This window comes from Crinia signifera, chromosome 8 (genome assembly GCF_055691185.1).
Source record: "Crinia signifera chromosome 8, ASM5569118v1, whole genome shotgun sequence".
Lineage (NCBI taxonomy): Eukaryota > Metazoa > Chordata > Amphibia > Anura > Myobatrachidae > Crinia > Crinia signifera.
Genome location: NC_139224.1, coordinates 169,022,083 through 169,044,698, shown reverse-complemented (window position 1 = coordinate 169,044,698; position 22,616 = coordinate 169,022,083). Strand labels below are relative to the sequence as shown.

The window sequence follows — 22,616 nt, the reverse complement described above, 5'->3', positions numbered from 1 at the left end:
GTGCTGCGGCTGGAGTAAGGTAGGATGAGCCTTCAGGCTCTGGCAGGGTATTTGCGGCGGGTTAGGCACGGAGCTGCGGGGAGAAGCGTCCTACATCCGCCGCACCGGAACCGGAAGCCCCCTGTTTGAAGTTTTATGTGCACAGGCTCTTTTGAACCACATCTATACCCATAGTACTATGTGAATTCCCAGTATCCCTTATGGATGATAGAGAAACGGAGGAATAGTAGAAAAGTCAACACTGGCTAAATAAAATTTGTCCCAAGCAATTGTGTTTATATATTTTATTATCAAAGTTTTTTTTGTAAAACAAAAATTTCAGGAACTGTACATCGAGATGGCACAGATTGGAACCTACATTTGTTAACAAAACCGAAGCTTTGAGAATTTTTGAAACTAATGCAGCAACTACTCTGCTTATAACAGGATGGAGTCACTATCAGATTACTACTGCACAGTGAACACAAAAAAAGGTAAATGTTAAAGGTCTGACCAGAATTTTTTTTCTTTTTTTTAAAAAAAAGCTAGGAACACGGAAAGCTCTCAAATGCATGCAAAATACCCAATTAAAAATGCACCGAGAGCATTTACCAAAAAAAAACAAACAAAAAAACATTAAAGTGAACATTCAGACGCCAGTGTAAAAACACTATGCAACTGGAAAAATCCAGTGTGGTGGCGGGGGTGTTTTTTTTCCTCCATACTATCGAATATATTCTGAAGATCACAAAACCAAAAACAGCGGAGCAATATGTTGAAGGATCATCACAGCTTTATAAAAGAAAAAAGTTAGTACATTTTTTACTGTAGTTTTAAAGCATAAACAAAACCCACGAAATATTCATCTGTACGCTAGCGGTCTACCTAAGTTAGGAGGATGCGGTTTTATTGAAATGTTTCTCTTCCAATTTACGGCACAGAATTAAGTTACGGACAGCGATGTTCCGGTTACTGTGAACATGTATTCAGTGTATCCTATCTGGTATAATTACTGCAGCAATGACTCCGTTTAGCACACAAGGAAACTGGGTAAACTAAATAGCAAATCATACAACCCATGCGAGGTGTCAGACGCATGCAACAAATTCATTAAGTTTCATCACACTATAGAGAACCGGGGTATTTTTTTTTTCCTTTACCACAAAAGACTGGTTATTCACTTCAAAGCTTTAGACAAACCCTCCAAGTACAGAGCTAATGACTTTTACATTCACCAATAGCTCAGTATCTCATACAACAAAATTAGAACATTTTAAATAGAAAATGAAAAAACGTAGGAAGGACCAGCTGGTCTTTGGGGGGCTTAGCGGCATCCTCAGTCGCTCATATCCATGTCTTCCTCGTGGTGATCGTCCCCGTTCACTTTGGAGTCCTTTACTGATTCTCCTCCGCTTTTCTCAGCCGGTGCTTCGCCCTCCTGCGGGGGGCTGGCCTCCGTCACCATGTATTCTTCTCTCTTGTCTTTCTCGCTGTCGTAGCCCTGCTCCTCTTCATCGTAATCCCGGGTAACCTGCTGTGAGAGAGAAGCCAGGTAAAGCTTGCAAGCCGGAGAAGTCTAGGCAGTGACCACGCACACGTTTGCCGGAACGAACACTTACTTTCACGTCCTTCTCGCTTTCCGATCTGCGCTCTCGCTCCTTCTCTTTGTCTTTGCTTTTCTTCTTCTTACTGGAGGATCTCTCGCGTTCATCTCTGTTCTTTTCTCGGTCTTTGTCCTTCTTCTTTTCTTTTTTATGCCTGGAAGTGAAAGACAATCAGCCGGTCAGGAACTACTCGGCATAGAAAGCCACCAAATACAGGGGCAACTGACACAGCAATCCCTATCAGACCACAGTCCCTACAGTTTGTTAACAAACAACATGATACAAGAACAGTGATACCGGACTTATGGGGCCTACACAGGTAGCGCTCCTGTGGCATTGTCTAAGAAATCTCGCTAGATCGCTTAGAAAATGCACCTACAATGCTCAGAACGCTCATTCCCCCCATGTGTAGGGCGCATAAGGTTACAGTTCATTGTACAGTGGATGTCATATACAAACTTGTCTCATCAATGTGCCAATGCAAACGTCTTACTAATGGCGTACAACGGTGTATAATTTCTCTTGAGACACAAAATAAACAGAAGGAAATGTATCAATTCTTCTAAAGAGTGGAGAAAAATGGGCAAGTGGAGAAGGTGCACACACACCAACCAATCAGCTTTTGGCTAGCATTTATCAAATGCATACTATAAAGGACAGGTAGAAGCTGATTGATTGCAATGTGTAACTTTGCAGGCGGTAGGGTATATCGCACAGGACATACGTAGACTAGAATATATTTAGAACCAGCAATGCATATGAAAAATATCATAATATATTCATTGATGTATGTATGTTAAAAATGTCAGCCTCCCCCCAAGGTGGATACCAAAACCGCATACTTGGCCACCACTATTCTGATACCAAATGCTGTGGCTCTTAGGAATAGCAAAGTCTGGAATTTCAGACTATTAGCGAGGTCTATAGATCTTGCAGCAGGAACCTTGTAGTCCCAGGACGACTAGGGCCCGATCCCCTCAATCTAGATCCAATTCCGACCAATTGGATGTAGATTGTAGGTAGATTGGGCCCTTTTTTCCCTGTTCTGGTCCGATGCGCGGCCCCGAGGGTCGGTCGTTATTCAGATCCTACCTGCTGCAGGTAGGATCTGAAGAACGACCATACAGCCGGGTGCGGGTCGCCATCGGATCGGACACACTCACGGTGCACATCCAGTGACGTTATCTGAGAAGTGTATTACTGGTGCATGCATACCTTCTAGGTGATGGGGAGCGAGATGCTTTCCTCTTAGGTGACCTCGGTTTCTTGGGGGAGCGAGACGCACTACGACTCTTCCTACTGCGCCTTCGGTCTCTGCTCAATGAAAAAAGAAAAAAGTTGATATACAAAAAATAATAATGTCCAAACTGGGAAGGGGGGGGGGGGGGGGGGGGGGGTTGGTCGATACTGTAGCAGTGTTGCATTGAGATATCTGACATGTTTTGCGTTAGGCACAGCTAGTATGTCAAGCACATATTGTACCTGCTTGTGCTTCTAGATCGCCTGCTTGTGCTGTAGCTTTTGGGTGGGGTTTTAGAACGCTTTTTTTCTTTTTCTTCCCGCTTTTTCTCTCTAAAACAAGTAACATCAGTTTAAGATTTTGGATTGTTGGCACTCGCGCATTTGTGGATTAAAAAATAAATAAAATAAAAAAATAAACACATGAAATATGTCAAAGCAATACTGGTATCTGGTGATGAAGAATGCAGATGCTGGCAGTCAGGAGAACGGTAATGGGCGGAAGATGGGATGGAAATGAAAGATGACACAGAAGCAGAATTACCTAGATTTTGACCGAGTACGCCGGGGCCTCTCCCTGGAGTGGGTTCGCCGCCTCCTGGGGCTCTTGGATCGTCTCCTGCTTCGAGACTTTGAATGCGATCTTCTGCGCGATCGACTTCTAGAGCGTCTAAACACAAAAACAGAAATTCACGGAGGTTTAATTCATTGTCACAAGTCAGCACTACCTTTGTATATCCCATTTGCTAGAGCTGCATATACAGATGGAGCGCACCTGGTCCTTGCCCGGGAATCGCCAGCATGACTGCACTGCCGATCGCCGGCGCTCCATCTGACTGGCATGTGCGTGCGTCTCATACGCATCCCAGTTTCCGGATGGTGCCGCTGTGGGTCACTGCCCGTCTCCACTTCAGGGAGAAGGGCAGGGATAGGGGGGACAGCAGGGCGGCGAGGGGCACCGGGGGAGGTGGCGTAGAAAGCACCGTAGCCGCGGGGAGCGCTCGCCCCTGGTGAGAGCCGGCGATGAGATCGCCAGCCCCTGCAAAGATGAAGCTGGCTCCATCTGTATACAGTACATGCATAGCGAAGACACAAGGGCCTAGTCCAACTGTAAGCTCTGCACCTCAATGGTCATCTTGTGTCCCGCACACATTTTATCCCATTGGGTTAGTGAAATATTTCTGTAATATATCAGACATTATATAAACAAATTCATATATAGCGCAGCATATTCTGTCTCTCTCTTTAAAATTGTAAACAGTGATAAAATAAAAAGGAGTAACACAGAGGTAGGAGGACCCTGCTCACAAGCCTAAAATCTATAGGTAATTAGGCATTTATACACAAAAAGATAGGAGCCATCCATAGAATGTTGATCTTGGTAGTCTGTATGATATGAACACGACGCAATGTAAGCCAGGGGTCCGGAGGATGGGAAAGTGAAGAAAGAACATGAGAATATGTGAGGACTGGTTGGATCGGAAAGGTTTTTGAAGGTTATGTGGGTGGTTCTTTGAGAAGATGCCTGAAGAGGAGAGTACTCAGGGAACACTTGAAGGTTTGGAGACTGGAGGAGAGTCTGATTGTGCGTGGGAGAGGATTCCACATAGAGGGTGCAGCCTGAAGAAATTCCTGCTATCCAGAATGGGAGAGAGTAATACCCCTTTCACACTGCAGCTCTTAACCGGTATATTGTTGATTTTTTAGTCTTTTAAAACGGTTAGAGCTGCAGTGTGAAAGCACCAGTCTGCATTTACTAGTTACAAATAACCGGTATTTGCAAACAGGTAAAAAGCAGAGCCCAACACGGTTCAGAGCCGTTTTTTTATGCAGTGTGAACAGCTCTGAACCGGTATATAGGACTCAGGCAGTAGCTATAAGAGTGCAATGCATATGTAATGAGCCGCTCATTACATATGCACTGTTCTCATTACATATGCACTAAGCTGTGTTCTAGCTACTGTCTGTGCTGCTTTCACATTGCAAACCTGCTTGAGACGCAGTATTTATGTGTGGTGTGAAAGGTTTAAAACGGTAATATACCGTTTTAAATACAGTTTCAAAATACTGGGTCTGAAATGTTTAGGCGATGTGAAAGCAGCATTATGCGTGTGGGATGAGAGAGTAACGCGTGTGGGATGAGAGACGTAGATCTTGTGAAGAGCACAATTGTAAAGCTCAACGGAATCTGCTGCGCTAATTAAGAAACTGTATATAAATAATAAGAGCAGATTGGGAGATGTACGTTAGTGTAGTTTGGGTTTCTGGCCTTGTTTGTAAGTAAAAGTATTTTATTGAATACGGTAGAGTACAGGTAACCCAATAGAGGTACTGAGCAGATCCGCAGAAGATGAAGATCAGCCTAGCAGATGCATTCACAATGTAAGGGTTCGAGTCTGTATTATTGATGACCAGTAAGGCAGGCATTCCCAACCACGGTCCTCAAGGCACACCAACAGTGCAGGTTTTAGTGATATCCAGGCTTGAGCACAGGTGGTTTAATCAGAATCCATCAGATACTAATTAAGTCACCTGTGCTCAAGCCTGGATATCTACAAAACCTGCAGTTGGTGTGCCTTGAGGACCGTGGTTGGGAATGCCTGCAGTAAGGCGATTATCACAATAATCAATGTGGGAGATTATGAGGTCATGGATTAGTTTTTGCACTGTCTTGTGTAAGAAATTGTTATTTTTTTATCATCATGCAACATGATTGAGACGTTGAACTATATTTGTTCCCCATCTTCAGTCAGGGATGACACCTGACCAGCAAGCTTACGATGTAGGGTTAATTATCACATTATCAAGAGGAATATAGAGAGATCACGTTGGCATACAGAACCCCCATATAGGATGTAAACATCCTAGACGATGAAACCTACGAGTAGGACCAAGCTATGCATCCTTTCTTACCTGTGCCTGGAAGAAGAAGAAGGCGTTCTCCTCCGCCTGGAACGTGAACGAGACCTTGAATGCTTTTTTGATTTATCATCCTTCTTATCTAGATAAAAACAAGACCACCTGGGTGAGACTGCTTACCAGCTGTTACCATCACTAACCCCTAAGATAAGCAACCTACCTGGCTCGATGGCGGCAGAAATCAGGGACTGAGCCTCACGGACCCTCTTCATAGCTTCCTCGATGTCTTTGCTTTCAGATTTCATACTAGGCGACACGATCCCCGCTGTCACGTGATTCAGTCTGGCAAATAAATTAATATCACTTCATGAGAAGCATGTAAGTAGGCCAAATCATACATATAGGGTCGATCCTATTAGCCGCTGATGACTCGCAACTGTGAATCATCGCGGCACCGGACGCACATTATGGTGAACGGAATTCGGCCCTAGAGCGCTCGCTTACAATATAGGGATGCGAGCAATTATTTTGAGAATTCCGGCCTGCAAAGGGTGCAAGATCGGATTAAATCGGGTGACGTTGCCGGCATTTAAAACGGCACCTTGCACCCTTCGCAAATAATAGGATCGACCCCATAGACTAAGGATGGTTGAGACGGCGAACAATGAAATCATTAATACTTACTTCGTTTCAACAGTGCTCATAAGTTTTAGCAGCTGATCTGTAGCGAGAGACTGAAACAGAGAAAATAAAAACCACATTAACCTTATAAATGCAGTCGTTATGCGCCACCAAGTTATAGAACTCATGCATAAGCTAGAAGACATGGCTGTCTATTGTGAGAGCTCATATCATCATTTTGGAGACGCACTCTATTCTCCCATCTTCCTAGCACGACTTGTAGTGTCCATGATGTAAAAAAAAAAAAAAAAATTTTGTCCGATATTTTATTAGTAACTAAATATAGAAATCCAACGACAACTGCCAAGTCCAGGGCTGAATCAAATAGAGCAACTATCCAGCAATTAGATCGCCACCTATCCGGTAAGTTCAAATCAGATACTGGGGAGAGCAAACTTTTCATTCTCTTGGTTGATAAATGCATGTACTCTATGCAGGGCATGCACCCCCCTCCTCACTGCCCTGCCTTGGAGCGACGGGGATTTATTCGGACATCGGAATGGAAACCCCGTCAGCCCAGATCGCCCGTACACTCTGCAGCGATGTTAAGGATGGAACGATCAGGGTTCTGGATGTAATTAGTATAAATGGTGTTGCTATTGCTAGGTTTTATTTATAGCACATTAAAGTTGCGTGGTTCCAAGTGATCGCGAGAATGCACATTGAACGATATGCCAGTCCAATCTACCCGATGGCATATCACTCGGTGTCTACCCAGCTTAAGGTACAAAGGCTGCAAGCTTTATGAAGTCTGACTGAACATTAGTAATTAGACCTCTAGGTACTTGCAACCAAATCGCATGCGATGGACGTGATTTTTACATTGGAATCAATGTAAAATGTTTCCTGAGACCCGATTTTACATTGGCCCCAATGTTAAATGCCCCCCAGACCCCAATTTTTATATTTTCCCCAACCCTGATGGGTCAAATGCCCCCCATTGTTAATGCCACCCCACGATGAACGCCAACCCGAAGCGTGGCGAGCGCGGCGGTACGCGTCCTCCGACCTTTTCATACCCCCACTATCCACATCGGCGAGGAGTTGATTTTATATAGTGTGGCGAGCGCAGCGAGGGGACGCGCATTACTTCAGACATATTACGCCTGCGTTCGCCACACTATACAAAATCAACTCCACGCCGTCGTGGATAGTGGGGGTATGAAAAAGTCAGAGGACGCGTACCGCTGCGCTCGCCACGCTTCGGGTTGGTGTTCATCGTGGGGTGGCATTAACAATGGGGGGGATGGGGGGCATTTGTCATGTAAAATACCCATAAGGGTGGGTATACAATGAAAATCGCGTCCATACGTAAAATTGCGTCCATCGCATCGGTTGCATCGCATGCCTTAACCTTTATTTTTTCCATTGTTGAAGAAAAGGCTAAAAATAGCCCTAAAATCGCGTCCATTGCATACCTTAAGTTAAGGTATGCGATCACCTACGATGGGTGCCGTGCTAGGAAACAAGTACCGACCTATACCCACAGCACAGACCATATTAATGCTGAATGATCACTGCGTGCACACCATAGACACTATGGCAAAGTAACCCAACAGCAGCAGCCCAGGCCAGTAATGGGATCGTACCTGTGAGTTTAGATTCCCTCCCGGTAGAGTAAGGGCCGCCAGGGTTGGATCAAGAGTAGGAGCTCCCAGGGCAGAGAGGGGAACAGCGCCAATCTGGTGAGAGAAAGCAGTTACCCTAAGGAACTCTTGGGGCAATGTATTTAAATAAGACCATCATGTCTGAAACATGGAACTATAAACCTCCTAGCCAAACCAGGAGGCAGGAAACCCGCTTCTCTTTAGAACATCCTCCCAAATCTTTCCTCAAATAGTTTCTCAAAGCCTTGACTATAGTCTGGGCCAAGGTCACATTAACAATTCTCTAAGCATCATAGTTTCAGGCCAGCTGGAATGAGTCTTGGTGGCGGAAGGTCTCCTGACCCATCTAGTCTAGGCCCTATGCCATGCTGAGGTGGTCTCCTCGTTTTTGAAGGTGTTCAATGTCTTTTTTGTGGAAAGGATTCCTTTTTATCTGATTTTCAGAAACAATCTAACAATTGGAAGATACGTGGATTCGCAATTCAACATAATTTCCGTGGATATGGCTGCTAATTCCAACATGTAGCTTCTGTTCTGTGAATGACCCGGAATCTGCAAAAGCGAATCCTGGCGAAAACTTCCGGGACGGAATAGTCAAATCCAAAAATATAAATTAGAGGAAACATTGAATAATCCCCTTGGAGTATCTGTAGAAGCATCGCCATTCGTAAACATTAAGATCAGATGGAAATTCTATAGAACCATATGCTTTCTTATCTGTGGATCCCTCATCCTTGACCACAAGTGCTCCACCTGGTGGTTCAACAGAGAAGATATGCTACAATGTGATGGCTTAAACTGTCCACAATGTGCTGACCTCAAATGAAGGGACGGCCTTTGGAGATACCTTAATTTCCAGTTTACAGCTCCTGAGATAATTGCCATGATCATTGGCCAGTTTTGCTTTCCCAACACAAGATTCCAGTGGTCCCGCTCATGACCAGGGCATACTAGGGATTTAGATCAGCTACAGCAATGGGATGGTCTGGTCCAATCTCCAAAGAATCTAGCATCTGCTGACCAGACAACAGAGTTCCAACACTTCTCAGGAATACCCTCCCTATGTAATTATGCTGAATCCACATTACTAGATTAAGCACTGACTAATGTATTCTGTTGCGTCAAGTGACTTTATTTGGCGGATGTATTTTGTCACAGTACTCTTACCTTATTTATTGTGTTGCGTAATGGACTTTATTTAGCAAATGTATTCGGCCGCTGTACTCTTCCATTTTACTATGCGGAGTAGTAATTAGTTAGCTTTGGCATTATCACACAGTATGACAATAACTACACGATTCTGTCCTCGCTCTACCTTTGATCTGTCTTCTGCCTAATTGGTTTCGTTAATGATTGTTTTTTTAGATATTGGATTCTGTCCCATAACTCATCCCATTTTCTCCACGTTTAGTACTAGATTTCTTTAGCTAATGTAACCTGTTGCGGTACTCTCCCCTTTTACAATGCTGAGAATACCCTTTTCAGAAGACGTATTCAGTCACGGTACTGAGGCTTAACACGGACATTCTCCAGTTTCTGGAAATTTTTCTGGCCAAGGTGAATGTTCCTATGGATGTTCGAAACCAGAAGCCTGATGTGCAACAGAGAACAAAGGTTCATGGTGGCCAGGCGGGGGCGACGCAAACGAGATGGTAAAGCAGGCCAGAGTAAAGGATCGCTGATGTCATGACTAGCTGTGCTACATGTCCTACTGTGGTAAGCGTGCTCCCCTCCGGGTTTTCTCCAATCCCAGTTCATGCTTTACAGTACTCATCTATGGCTTGGTGGATTATGGAAATTACAAAAGGGCGTTATCCTGCCCAATACCCTTCGTGCAGGTCTCCAGAAGGGGTTCCCTCCCAAATTCATATTGTACTGGATTGAACCAGTGAGACTACATTTGCTGCACTGCTAGGAGCTTGCTCTTTCCTGCTGACATCAAATTCAGGATCAGCTTGTAATTCCTCCAGAAGAGTGAACTCCGATTCTCATGACAGCAATGACAGAGGTTCTGCAGCATTTCTATTATCATCAAACCGGCCACGGGTATCATAGCACGCTGACATTCCCAGCATGCTCTCAGTAATGGCTTTTGGGCTGCTTCTATAATATAAAAGGTCTACCAGGTCAGGGTCCATTCTAACACCAGGGATATTAAAATTCCACATGAAACGGAGATAGGGTTATTTCTGCTCTGGAACCAGAACAGAAATAACCTGTAGAGCGGAGTAAAGCTCTACCCTCCTGGATATTGTTAGATCTATATTTAGATAAACAGTTGGTCCTCTATAATGAACACAAGTGGGGGTTGCCTGTGACAAAAGAAGAGGTTTTACAGCTGCCACATTTCTCAGAGAAGCATTGTGCAATAACATTGGCAAGAGCATCCCTAGCCCAGCAACATGGAGATAGTGGAACAGTTGGGCTGAGCCGTCACCTGTTCCTCTGCCCACAGTCTGACAATGGCTGAACGTTATGTACGGCTGTGTCTTATCCCACTTCTGGAACATCTACTGCACGTAACCCCTCCTTTGTTCTGCTTCTATGTTCAGAGTTTAGTTCTATTCTCTCCTTTGTTAGTTTTAAATAGACGCATAACTGTTGGAGGGGGCCAGAGGGGTGTATGGATTATAGGGTCACCATCAACTAGGTCGACAGTGTCTAGGCCAACCCCAAAAGGTTGACACAGGGAAAATGTTGACAATCATGGGGCAGATTTAATCAAGTGCAAGGTTCTATTACGGAGGCAGGAGAACTAAACCCCCAATAAGAGCTGAACATCCCCCCAGTGGCTCAATTAGCTGCTGTAAATTACTTCCTGGCTTTAGTGTAGTAACAAGTACTTAAATGAGGGCAGTACGGATGGTGTAATGGTTAGCATTGCTGCCTCCTCACAGTGCTGAGGTCATGGGTTCTATCCCCACCATGTGTTAAATATACGGGGCAGTACGGACGGTGTAATGGTTACATCACTGCCTCACAGCACTGAGGTCATGGGTTCTATCCCCACCATGTGTTAAATATACGGGGCAGTACGGAGTAATGGTTACATTACTGCCTCACAGCACTGAGGTCATGGGTTCTATTCCCACCATGTGTTATATATACGGGGCAGTACGGATGGTGTAATGGTTAGCATTACTACTGCCTCACAACGCTGAGGTCATGGGTTCTATCCCCACCATGTGTAATATATATGGGGCAGTACGGACAGTGTAATGGTTAGCATTGCTGTCTCCTCACAGCGCTGAGGTCATGGGTTCTATTCCCACCATGTGTTATATATACGGGGCAGTACGGATGGTGTAATGGTTAGCATTACTACTGCCTCACAACGCTGAGGTCATGGGTTCTATCCCCACCATGTGTAATATATATGGGGCAGTACGGATGGTGTAATGGTTAGCATTACTGCCTCACAGCGCTGAGGTCATGGGTTCTATAACCACCATGTGTTATATATACGGGGCAGTACGGACGGTGTAATGGTTATAGCATTACTGCCTCACAGCACCGAGGTCATGGGTTCTATCCCCACCATGTGTTATATGTACGGGGCAGTACGGACGGTGTAATGGTTAGCATTACTGCCTCATAGCACTGAGGTAATGGGTTCTATCCCATGTTATATATACGGGGCAGTACGGATGGTGTAATGTTTAGCATTACTGCCTCATAGCACTGAGGTAATGGGTTCTATTCCCACCATGTGTTATATATATACGGGGCAGTACGGATGGTGTAATGGTTACATTACTGCCTCATAGCACTGAGGTTATGGGTTCTATACCCACCATGTGTTATATATACGGGGCAGTACGGATGGTGTAATGGTTACATTACTGCCTCATAGCACTGAGGTCATGGGTTCTATACCCATAATGGCCCTAACTGTGCAGAGTTTGTATATTCTCCCCGGGTACTCCCGTTACCTCCCACAATCCAAAAATATATTGGCTCCCAACAAATAAACCCTACAATGTCTGTGTGTACATGTGATAGGGAATATAGATTGAAAGCTCCACTGGGACAGGAACTGATGTGAATGTTCAACTATACTCTGTACGGCGCAGCAGAATATGTGTGCTATGTAGATAACTGGCAATAAATAAATGCACTCACCTGACTCAGTGGATTTGGAGTGGGCAGAAGCCCACCTCCCGGCAACAGACCAGTGACTGCATTGGCTGGGGCCATGAGGGATAGCGCTTTCGTCTCATCGGGTATTATTCCTGTAGAAAAACACATCTGTATTAGATCCACATTACAAAGAACAATGTAAAAAAAAAAAAACACGCACAAAAAAAAAAAAAATGAAAAAAAAAAAAAAAAAAAAAAACGTAAAGAAAAAAAGACCAAAAAAACACACCCAGAAATGCTGTAACTGATCCAACACTGGGACTTGCTGACAGAACTTATTCTCTCTGCTCTAAACAGATTACCATAAAGTGCAAAGAAAATCATTTGACTTTTGTTCTCTCTCTACAAATGGTTAAAGAGGCTAGAGTAAGGAAGATACTGCACAATACACACTACTTTTGTTTGGTGTTAACACTGCCGAGATTTCATCACCTGTACTCGATTTTTAATTCATGAATCAAACGTAAGCAAGCACAGTCGGTTCTCCGGGGGTGTGCTCTCAAAGCTGTTTTATGAACAACGACTCGTGTCGGCTGCTTCACTATAAAGCACACAGAAAAATCAAGATACACAAGACAAAAAAAAAAGTTTTTATTTAGGAGTAATTCATAGGGCACAGTTCACTAGCTCTTTCAGCATACCTACCATACAATGGGTGTAAGAGAGATTTTGCTATGTGGTGTAAAAGAGGAGGTCTGGGAGGATCATAAAGCCCCGTTACCGTGTCAAAGCTTACCTGATAGGACGAGCTAAGGGCACAGAGTCCCGGTTTACGGGAGAAACGCCACAGTCTACTGCAGCCGCTCCATCCACGCGAGTATGCGTGTCTGTGGACCGCACAGTAAATGCAGCCACGGTGTTGGCTGAACCAATATTTCGCCTTTACACCCCTCTAGGAACGAATACCTGATGCTCTTATCCTAGTGAAGCGATAGGCTGCACTGCCCAGGAATATTGGTTCAGCGAACAGGATCGCTGCCTCTACTGCGAGTGACGCTACAGACAAAGCTAAACCAGGACTTCAGTGAGGGGTGCGCTATACACTGTGGATAGGCAAAAGCTTTACAGATGTGATCTGCCCACGTGTCCGTAGCCCACCCCGCCCCCAAATCAGAGTGTGAGCAAAGCAAAGAAATGGAAAAAACAAAATGTAACTAGAGAGTTTTCAAATACCAGTGATTTTTGTCTTGGGTTAACAAAGTGCATGTCAGCATAAAACACACAACATGTACAGGGCACTTAAGAGAAACTGGACAAGCTGGAGAAGAAAACGGTTGAGTGGTATTTTCAGCAGGGCCTGGTAAATAGTTCAGGCTGAACCAGGGAAAAGAACTGTAAAACACAACAACAAAAAAGAAAAACCACTGTTAAATAAAGGTCATGGTTCCTTCCACCTAAGCTGCGAGCGGTTGTTCTTAAACTAAATAGAAATTACACTGCAAATAGCTGCACTGAGGAGGTGGTTGGAGAACTGCTTGGGGCCCTTTGTGTGTACTGATCTAGAGTACATCATCTCCTGGGACAGTCATGCATTTGTCCAGAGACCGACTAGGTCGCTCAGAATTACTCTAGAACTACATCAAGGTCTTACTTGGGAGACAGCATCTACCATAAATCATGCACTGGATATACCAGTTAAAATATTGCAACAAATTAGTATTTTTTTTTTCAATAACGCCATTTAAAAAATTAAAAACTAAAACCAAAATAAAAAATAAACTAAAATTAAAAAGCAATGAGGACCCTCACCAGGTATTTTTCATGCGTCATGGTTTATATTTTTACACTGCCGCTTTGTAAGAACCATGAAATACTGCGTGGATGTGTTGAAATGAAAGAAAAAAAAGAAACAGACAAAAGAAACAAACATTAACCAGTACACCTGAAAACCTGCCACGCTTCTCATTTATGGAAAATAGACTTTCAGTGATAAATCTATTCAACCCCCACACCCCACCCGCATCTCCCACTCATCACACAGCTAATTACCCCGAGACGAGGAACGGTGGTACTTTCCACTGTCTTTGCTTTAGTGATAAGCAAAATCTAGGCACTTCTCTAATAGCGTAGTGCTGTAGTAAGTATGGGAACGGCTGGGTGGCCGTGCGTGCGCTACAGCCCCCCCGTTGTAACACATATTACATAAACAATGCAGCAATCAATTCTCTGCAAATACTGCTGCAGGGCCGATATCAGACTATATATACAGCAGTCTTCTCAACGGCTAGGTCAACAGGAAGATGATTGGCATGGAACATGTTGCCCTTGATTATAAGCATAAGAAAAACTGACTAATAAATGTCACTCATCACTAAAGCATCAGTTTAGAAGGTAGAGAATATGCACTTTTAGTAATGTTCTTTCCAACCCTGACACCCCCCCCCCTTTTTGTGTAACTATATCCTGGCCCATAGACACTCTCCCATGTAATAGCAAAAGTCTTGCTTTAAATGATATTAAGCAGCTGTTCAGTAACAAAAGGCTATTTCAGTGACAGGAATAAACAAGCAAATGGCACAATACAGGCCTACTGTAGATCCCCTCTCTTATAGCTTAACCGCACCACCAGGACCTGCTGGTAGGCGGGAACCAACGGAAGGCAGGTATAAATAGAATACTATTTTCAAATGTCACGGCCTGCCAACGGCGCCCCCAACCCATCCCTCTCCCTCCAATGAAGCTACACCTCTAACCTTTCCACTTTGCTGCATTACTGAAACACATTTACCATAGTGGGTTGGCTTGTGCCTCAGCAGATGCACGTCTTCTGGGTACAGCAGTGTCTATTGCAAACAAATCATGGCCCATAACAGTGTGCAGTATGTGGCACGTGGGTGAAATTGGGAATAAAGCAGCTAAATTTACAACAGCAATTAGATTTAAGACAAAATTTAAGCTAAAAAAAAAAAAAAGCAGCGCTTTAAATATATTGTGCAAATGACTGGCCGTTAGGTTTATGGTGTCTGCATGTTCCCCAAACATCTCCCATCATTTTCCCAAAAGCCTGGTCATTTCATGGGAAGGTAGATTTAATAAGACGTCCCTTTCCTTTCAATATAATTGTGTTGCCCAATACATGTCTAAGTTTGACTGTAAATTCAACAAATTAAGGGGGGTGATTTGAAGAGATAAGGTGGAGACAGACAGCATTAATCAAGTTTGAAAAATAACAGGAGTTGCAGTTAACCTCTCTCCAATCTTTGATAAACCTCCCCACCAAAGTATGTTGCAACACTTAGAGAACAGGATAAATAATAGGGTGGGAATGCTCATAGTCTTTCTGGTCCCGATGGTGGTAAAACAGAACACCCCCAACTCAATTGCGGACGAGACAGTTTACTTCATTTGAATTTTGCTTTATTCCCTCATATCCCGTAGCTATACTTTAATACATTCTTTGGCCAGGGAAGCTCAGACATGTAGTGAATGAGTCACCCACACATTAATTGGGTATTGTGCCAAACAGTCCGTCTATGCACGGTTTACTGCAGGACAGGTTGGGCAAATGATAAGGAGTGCAGCGCAAACAGTTGCCTTTCTTTAACAAGCTGATAATCATTACTAATGAGATGCCAAAGTAATCCAAAGATGGCATTCTGCATGTTTACTATTTACACCCCTCCAGCGACTTTATTCTGTCACCGTGATCCTTAAATATAAGCCATTAACAAAATTAACAGAGGAATGGCATTACCACTGGCAGGGTTCGGATCTGCAATGGGTGGAGAATGTATACTATCTAATAACAAACAGCTACTGGCCGATTCCCCATAAGTAACGCGGTCTAGTGCAACAGTAGGTGCAGGCAATTCACCTGATTATTGGGAGAGTGGCTGCAGCAGAGCTAGTTTGTATTATAGACACATTATTTAGGTTTCTATTTAGTTACAAATACAAACATTTAATGCTGGCCATACACTTATGCGATATCCATAGAACCCGATTGCATTTTTGGGTGCAAAACTTCAGCACCCGATGTCGCATGCCATCTTCCGACGGCACATCAGGTGCTGGAAGAGGGCGGCAGAATAGTGCAGCACTAGCAGTAGCGCTTGCGGGCGGCGGTCAGCGGTGGTGTCAGATTAGTTTAAAACACTGGGCAGCCCAGTGTTTTAAACAATTCTCCTACCACCGCTGACACCCGCTGATCCGGGACGGGGACTGAGGATACCAGCAGGTACGCCGCCAGCGGTCCCTCCAACCACCTCCCTCCAAACCGCTGAATGAGTCCCCTCTGCCCCCCATCTGGGGATTGTATTCGAGTGATCATATGTGGTTCAAAACCACATGCGATTGAGCCTACAATTCGATAGATATTATGTGCCGCACATAAGATCTATTGACGCGACATTCGACGGCGTGCCCGCGCATCGCGAAGAAATGTCCCTTAAAAATGCATACAATCATTCGATTTATCGGCCAGATGTGGTCAAAATCGAATGATTGTATGCAATATCTCCCAAGTGTATGGGCAGCATTAGTTCCATTACAGCTACAGCTCGGATAACCGGAGGGAAACCAGTCAGTGTACCCCATTAATAAACACAGAATAAAAAAAAAAAAAATAACTAACAGACGCAGTTTTACAATGCATAAAGCCATCCGCTTGGGACAAGGTAGAGGATGTTGTTAGCGAGTAGTTACACCATGTAATATACTTGGGGACGCGAGTGCTGGCTGGCGTCTACTTAATGTCTAGAATCCCCTGAAGCAGAAGAGGACCCAGTTCTTTCTGCCATCAGGAAGAGCTTTGCAAATGCCTTCTCCACTACAAAAATCACACACACAAAATAACAGAGAAGAGAGTTCATTATTTGGCAAATACTGTGAGGAACAGAACGATGCAAAACTTGAGAGGGAGAAGAAGCTGTAAATACCCCTCTGCCCATCCAGCACCGTTACGGACGTACAGGCACACCGCAGATGATCCGTGGTACACAATGATGCCAAGTATCGTGGATCTTCAGAATTGACTGAAATGGCTAATATAAACAACAGGGAGTGTAGATGCTCTTTGGGGCAATAGACAATTAAGGCGTTTGAGGAGTGGTCCTTTGGCTACATTAAAACACTCAGAGTATACCAGGGATCTCAGGTAAGACAAGCAGTTGATGCATGCAGACTGTGCTCACTTATACCGTAACAGACACCCTCTACCCCTTATCTTGCAGTGATGTGCGGAACCAAGAGGCGTACCAACCTTCTGCGTAGGGAATCACGATTAACGCTCTGTCCACGAACACGGTGTTGGTCAGGTGCTGCGCCACCACGGTCGAGTCTGGATCATTGAACTTTACAAAACAGACACGAGATGTTACGGGCAAAGGAGAATCACTAAAAAAGGAAAAGGAGAAACCCAGGTGAAAATCCAGGAATAATTCAACAAGATTCTGGGGGAAGCTAAAAAACAAGAACACGGGAGTATTGGTTAGATATACAGTGCCACACATTAGGTGCCCATCTGCTTACAGATTGCTCTGTGGTGCAATACTCACCTCCAGGCACGGATTTGTACCTTTTTACAAAAGAGGCAATAGAATGAGGATCTGCACCCCCAGCAATTAGTCCCTTCAATAGAAATGGAAACCAATGGGGCCGGACTTTTGCGGCAAACGGTAAATGGACACCTTAATTATAGTCCTAGTTTTTTTCTGTTTTATAAAATAAATGCTGGAAACTTTATATAATCAGCAAAGTAATTTCTGTTAGCTCACACCCAATATTCAGGGAGATTCCTAATGGTGACAACAATGCCCATGATACGGTTCTCAATAATATGATCACGTGAGTGCGCCAACACCCCTTCCGACCCTGCCATCAAGCAACCCACCATCTATTGCCACTGCCTTGTGATCACAACAGCATGGCTTGAAAACAATCTCAGCAACCAGACCATTCCAATTTGTTCTTCCAAGTGTTCATCTAAAACACCCTGTACCTTTCAAAGCATCTGCAGTTCCTCACTCCTGAGGTGCTTCTGGCAGTCTGGTCTGTTTTGCAGCACCGATATGCAGACCAATCTGTGCTACAAGCTCCACGTGCAGGTGGAAGCAGCCTTGTACTTTGAGCGTCAAAACATTACTATTTGGTTAAGACACAGTTCATAGTTCTGGGAACAGATGCTGTCATCCCGGTCATCTATGAGGTTTTTAATAAGATCTCTGCTGTGAAGTTGCACAGCACAGAAAACAAATTAAATAATTCTTAATTTCTTTAAACTTTGTCACGGACAAGCACAACACAAAATAAAACGGGATATGAGCTGAACAGGAACTTTTCTGAGCAGTGGTTATAGACTGTAACCACACAACACGTCACTGGAATCTATGCCCAATCTGTGCCAGGGCCTGACATGCTGCTCCCTTAAGGCATATTTTGAAAGCCCGAAAAGACCAAAAAAAAAAATATTTTTTTAAAGTAGGGGAAGGAACAGACACATCCTGGTAATTTCCGCGTAGAACACACTGGTTAATGCTCCAAATTAATATATGGAGTTTAATGGGAACGCCCAGTAAATACACACAAAACCATGTAGCAAGGAGGCTCTGAGAACAGGATTGTGAAGAGCACAAACTGATATTCTCAATCCTTGACCAACGCTTTTTAAAGTCGATAGGTATGAACCCATAATTCTGCACCACAATGACATTAATGTAGCAGCGAACAGTAATCCTGGCCTCATGTGCTTGCAATCAAATTACAGCCAGTCATCCAGTATTACCTGTTATATTCTAGTCACTCGGAAGCTTCACTATTTGTTTGAAAATGCTTTTTATTACGTTGAAGCGACCAATTGCCAACCTAAACCCTACATCTAGTGGCATGCGCTTTAAACTTACGCACAGTGCTGTTACAGCTTGGAGAAACAAAGGCTGCACCAAGCTATTAGCTCCTACAGGGGGTGTGAGGCAATATGGCGATGTATGGAGCACACGTCACCTATATATATGATAGCCCTATACCAGGGGTGGGCAAAAAGCAGCCCTCCAGCCGCTGTGGGACTATACATTCCAGCAGATCCCGTCTCAGTTTTTATATCAGAACGTCCCTAAACTGTGGCAGGGCATGCTGGGAGGCACAGATTAACAGCTGCTGGAGGATCACTTACAGCTCAACAGTAAGTGTGTGTGGGGAATTAAATAATTTTCCCTATGGCTGCCACTAGATGGATCAATTAATTTGTTCAGGCATGACTATCTATCCAGACAACGGTGTAAGGAGGCAATTTAGCTTGCCCCAGCCTGAGAATGTGACCTGAAATGGGAACCCGAGTGCTTTGGATAAGAGAGACCTCAGCGGGGGGTGTCAGTGGTCCAGACTAGAGTGGCGGGCGCAATCAGTAGTTCATAAAACAGAAAGGGTGCTGTGTCCTGCAAAACCAGCTTAGCGGGAACACTAGTGCCAAATGGGCTCTTTTCATCAGATTCCGACAGATCGGGACGAGAAACTGGATGAAAAGTGTCAAATTACATGTGTTAAACTTCGACAGCTTTAAAGTGCACTAGGTATTCCTTACTAGTAACCGGCACGTCAAAATGTCATATCATAACCGTACTGTCAACAGTGGCGGCTGTGTGCACCCAAATGGAAGAACACGTCACTTGCTCTATTGGGTGAAATCTAGTAGCTGCCAATGTGTAATACAATTGAATTCACCCCCACAGAGGTGACGCGCAGTATTTACCTTTTCTTAAATAAAATCAGGGGACCAATGTAATAGGATGAGAGAATCAGAAAGTGAGATATTTGTTAAGGAACCTCCAGTTTTTTTTAAAGTAGCAATCATTTACACTGCAAAACCAGGTGTAAATGATTGCCGCTTTAAAAAAAAAAAAAAAAATGGAAACCAAATCACTCGCCCTATTAAATCCCCCCCCCCTCCGATCTTAACAAAAAGTACATTTTTTTGAAATAACCAAAAAAAAAAAAGCCTATGGAGTCTATATTCGTATTAACATGTAAGTTTCCGTACAGCAAAAGCTTTACTAAACTGCTCCATACAATGTGCACAATCCCTGCTGAATACAGGCTGTAAGAACAGTGACGCAGTTCGCTGATGTGACCATGAAAACACTCAGTACAAGTTATTTAACACAAGAGGGCGAGACTCCAACACAGGCAAAGCCGGGAAAACAGTGACATCTGCTGATCTGCACAGAAACCAGCCCTCATTTGGCTTATTTCAAATGACGATGACGAAAGCAACTTCCAGATCATGCACCCTTATTTACTGCAGAGACCTCCAATATATACAGAACAATGAGTCTATTCTGTGTTATTTTCTTTTTAGAACCAAAAGATTACAGGAATCTACACACTCCACAAAACCCAAGCTTTGCTAAATAAATCCCCTCTCTGCGTACGACCGACCCCCCCCCCCCCTTGAATCAACATCTAAGATATTTCCAGTTAATATCAGCGCGGGAGGGACAGCCCCAGGCGCATTGCATAGGAGAACATGCGTGGGTTAAACAGGTCCTGCACCTACAGAAGGAAACATATGCTAACCTGTCCTGCTCAGTATCTCACTTAAAGCACAAGGTTTCTACAGAAAATACATCTAAAATAACCTTCTCACGCGGTCAGGAAGCCAAACACGTAGTAAAGTGGTGTCTGCAGAAACAAAGATAACTAATACTACGTATACACTACGAACAGTGTCAGTATTTCTCCTACGGAGGGAGATCTGGTGAGGACCAGATGGATGTGGTATCCTACAGTATGTATCATGTTGCCACCCAGGAACAAATAAACACACACCACACTGCACCCAAGCTGCAAATTAGAGGAGGGGATGAGGCAATGGTTTAGGGGAGACCCTAAAAAATGTCAAGGCAGTAGGACAGCATAAAAAATATAAAAAACTATTTAAATGAATGGGAAAATATGAACTATAGAGTCAATATCAGTAAAATAGTACATATCACACCATGCCGATATGCACGCAGCACAGTTGGTATCGATAGAAAAAATAGACTGTACAACCGTTAAAATTTTACATAGCCAAAATCACAGTATGTATAGCCAATATCAGTTGTTCTGCCCTCAGAGGGGTTCTAGGGAAGTCATACTTAGTCAAAATCCATCAACACAAATTTCAACATCCCAGGTGCAAAATTTTATATATATATATATATATATATATATATATATATATATATATATATATATATATATATATTAAATACATTTTGCACCTGGGATATCTCTATATCCAATATTTGCCACAAAAAAACAATTTACCGGTGGCCTTCTTGAGTGCCACATCTTCCTTTTCAAATAGAATATATATATATATATATCTCCAGAAAGAAGAGGCTGCACTTCAGGGTTTCTGGATCAAATTGACGTTTCAGGGTGTCCCCCATCTTCAGGATGGGGGGGGGGGACCCCGAAACATTGTTACTACACGGCCAAGTCCTGGATTTCCCCCTCTTTTTGGCCATGAGCAGGTTTTCGCACCTTTAGACGGGCGCCCAACAGTTACTACACCGGGGGTCACCGGACTTCAGCCATAAATAAGTTCATATAGTGCTATGGTCCTCCAGCTGTTGCATTCCAAACCATCCCAGTGCAGTTGGACAAGGCATGCTGGGACTTGTAGTTCCATACAATGAAATCCCCCCCCTCCTCCCGATTTTTATCATCCTATAGTGTTAGCATGGGGATAAGACATGCACACCAGCCAGGATTACAGTAACCATAATGGCGGCCTAGGAGCACCGGTCATCCCACAGGACCCCCGCTAAATCCCCGCCACCACCCCAGCACCCGCCGCCCTCACACCCGTCCGGTAACTTACTCAGGCGGGAAGAGCCGCAGCTCGTCGATCTTGCCCAGGAACCCAAAGAGGGTTCTCATCTGCTCGGCGCTGGCGCTGGGGGACACGTTCGTCACCTGGATGACGTCGGTGCTGGAAGCCATTGTCCGCGCCTCCTGCTCTAACACATTAAATACGGAGAGAGAAAAGAGGAACACACAGGATTAGTAATGTGGCTGCGGGTCAGGGCGACGGGACGGCGGGCGGGAGGAGAGCGGCCCGTTACAGCGAGGACGAGCCGGGAGCCGCCGCCATGAAACAACCACAGGAACCTGACTGGGCCGCAGTATCCCACAATGCACCGCGGGCGCGCCTGCGCACTGCTAGCCCCCGGCCCCTCCTGGTGCAGCGCGCCCCCTGGCGGCAGGACGGGAACAACAGGCCGCAGAACTCTATGCTGAAGAGGCTGGAATGGTGGCTGCGGGGAGGGGGAGAGATGCATTTCTCTTCTGCGAGGATGTATCACAGGAATAGCACAGGAGTTGCCCCTAGCAACCAATTAGCTTTCATGGGATTTCCACTGCTCTTATACACAGGTGTTATTACATCACCTACACAGGGAGGACGCTGCTCTTATACACAGGTGTTATTACATCACCTACACAGGGAGGACGCCGCTCTTATACACAGACAGGAAGCTGCTCTTATACACAGGTGTTATTACATCACCTACACAGGGAGGACGCT

At 44.4% G+C, this 22,616-nt stretch overlaps 1 protein-coding gene across 8 annotated transcripts; it reads right to left on the bottom strand.

Annotated features, from left to right (window-relative positions):
• Positions 1 to 269: 269 nt before the first annotated feature.
• Positions 270 to 22,234, bottom strand: SRSF11 (serine and arginine rich splicing factor 11). 8 transcript variants are annotated; one of them, XM_083157739.1, is made up of 12 exons: positions 21,912 to 22,233; positions 17,310 to 17,443; positions 12,092 to 12,201; positions 7,952 to 8,044; positions 6,366 to 6,415; positions 5,902 to 6,044; positions 5,736 to 5,823; positions 3,367 to 3,492; positions 3,066 to 3,155; positions 2,799 to 2,897; positions 1,599 to 1,737; positions 270 to 1,513 (listed from the first exon to the last, which is right to left on the bottom strand). In XM_083157739.1, the coding sequence occupies exons 1-12, from the start codon at positions 22,031 to 22,033 to the stop codon at positions 1,316 to 1,318; spliced, it is 1,392 nt and encodes a 463-aa protein (XP_083013865.1). In that variant the 5' UTR covers positions 22,034 to 22,233; the 3' UTR covers positions 270 to 1,315. The 8 variants fall into 8 exon arrangements, with proteins under 8 accessions (XP_083013865.1, XP_083013866.1, XP_083013873.1 ...); XM_083157740.1 differs by having other exon boundaries at positions 5,902 to 6,023; XM_083157747.1 differs by lacking the exons at positions 17,310 to 17,443; positions 21,912 to 22,233 and adding exons at positions 12,542 to 12,650; positions 13,283 to 17,266.
• Between the last annotated feature and the right edge of the window lie 382 nt (positions 22,235 to 22,616).

What these genes read in the sequence shown, in the direction of transcription:
- SRSF11 (XM_083157739.1), bottom strand. Translation starts at nt 22,033, where the DNA reads ATGGCTTCCAGCACCGACGTCATCCAGGTGACGAACGTGTCCCCCAGC. An exon ending in CGTACTCGGTCAAAATCTAG is followed by an intron (nt 3,156 to 3,366) that starts GTAATTCTGCTT and finishes TACTTGTTTTAG; the next exon opens with AGAGAAAAAGCGGGAAGAAA. An exon ending in AAAGCGAGAAGGACGTGAAA is followed by an intron (nt 1,514 to 1,598) that starts GTAAGTGTTCGT and finishes TCTCTCTCACAG; the next exon opens with CAGGTTACCCGGGATTACGA.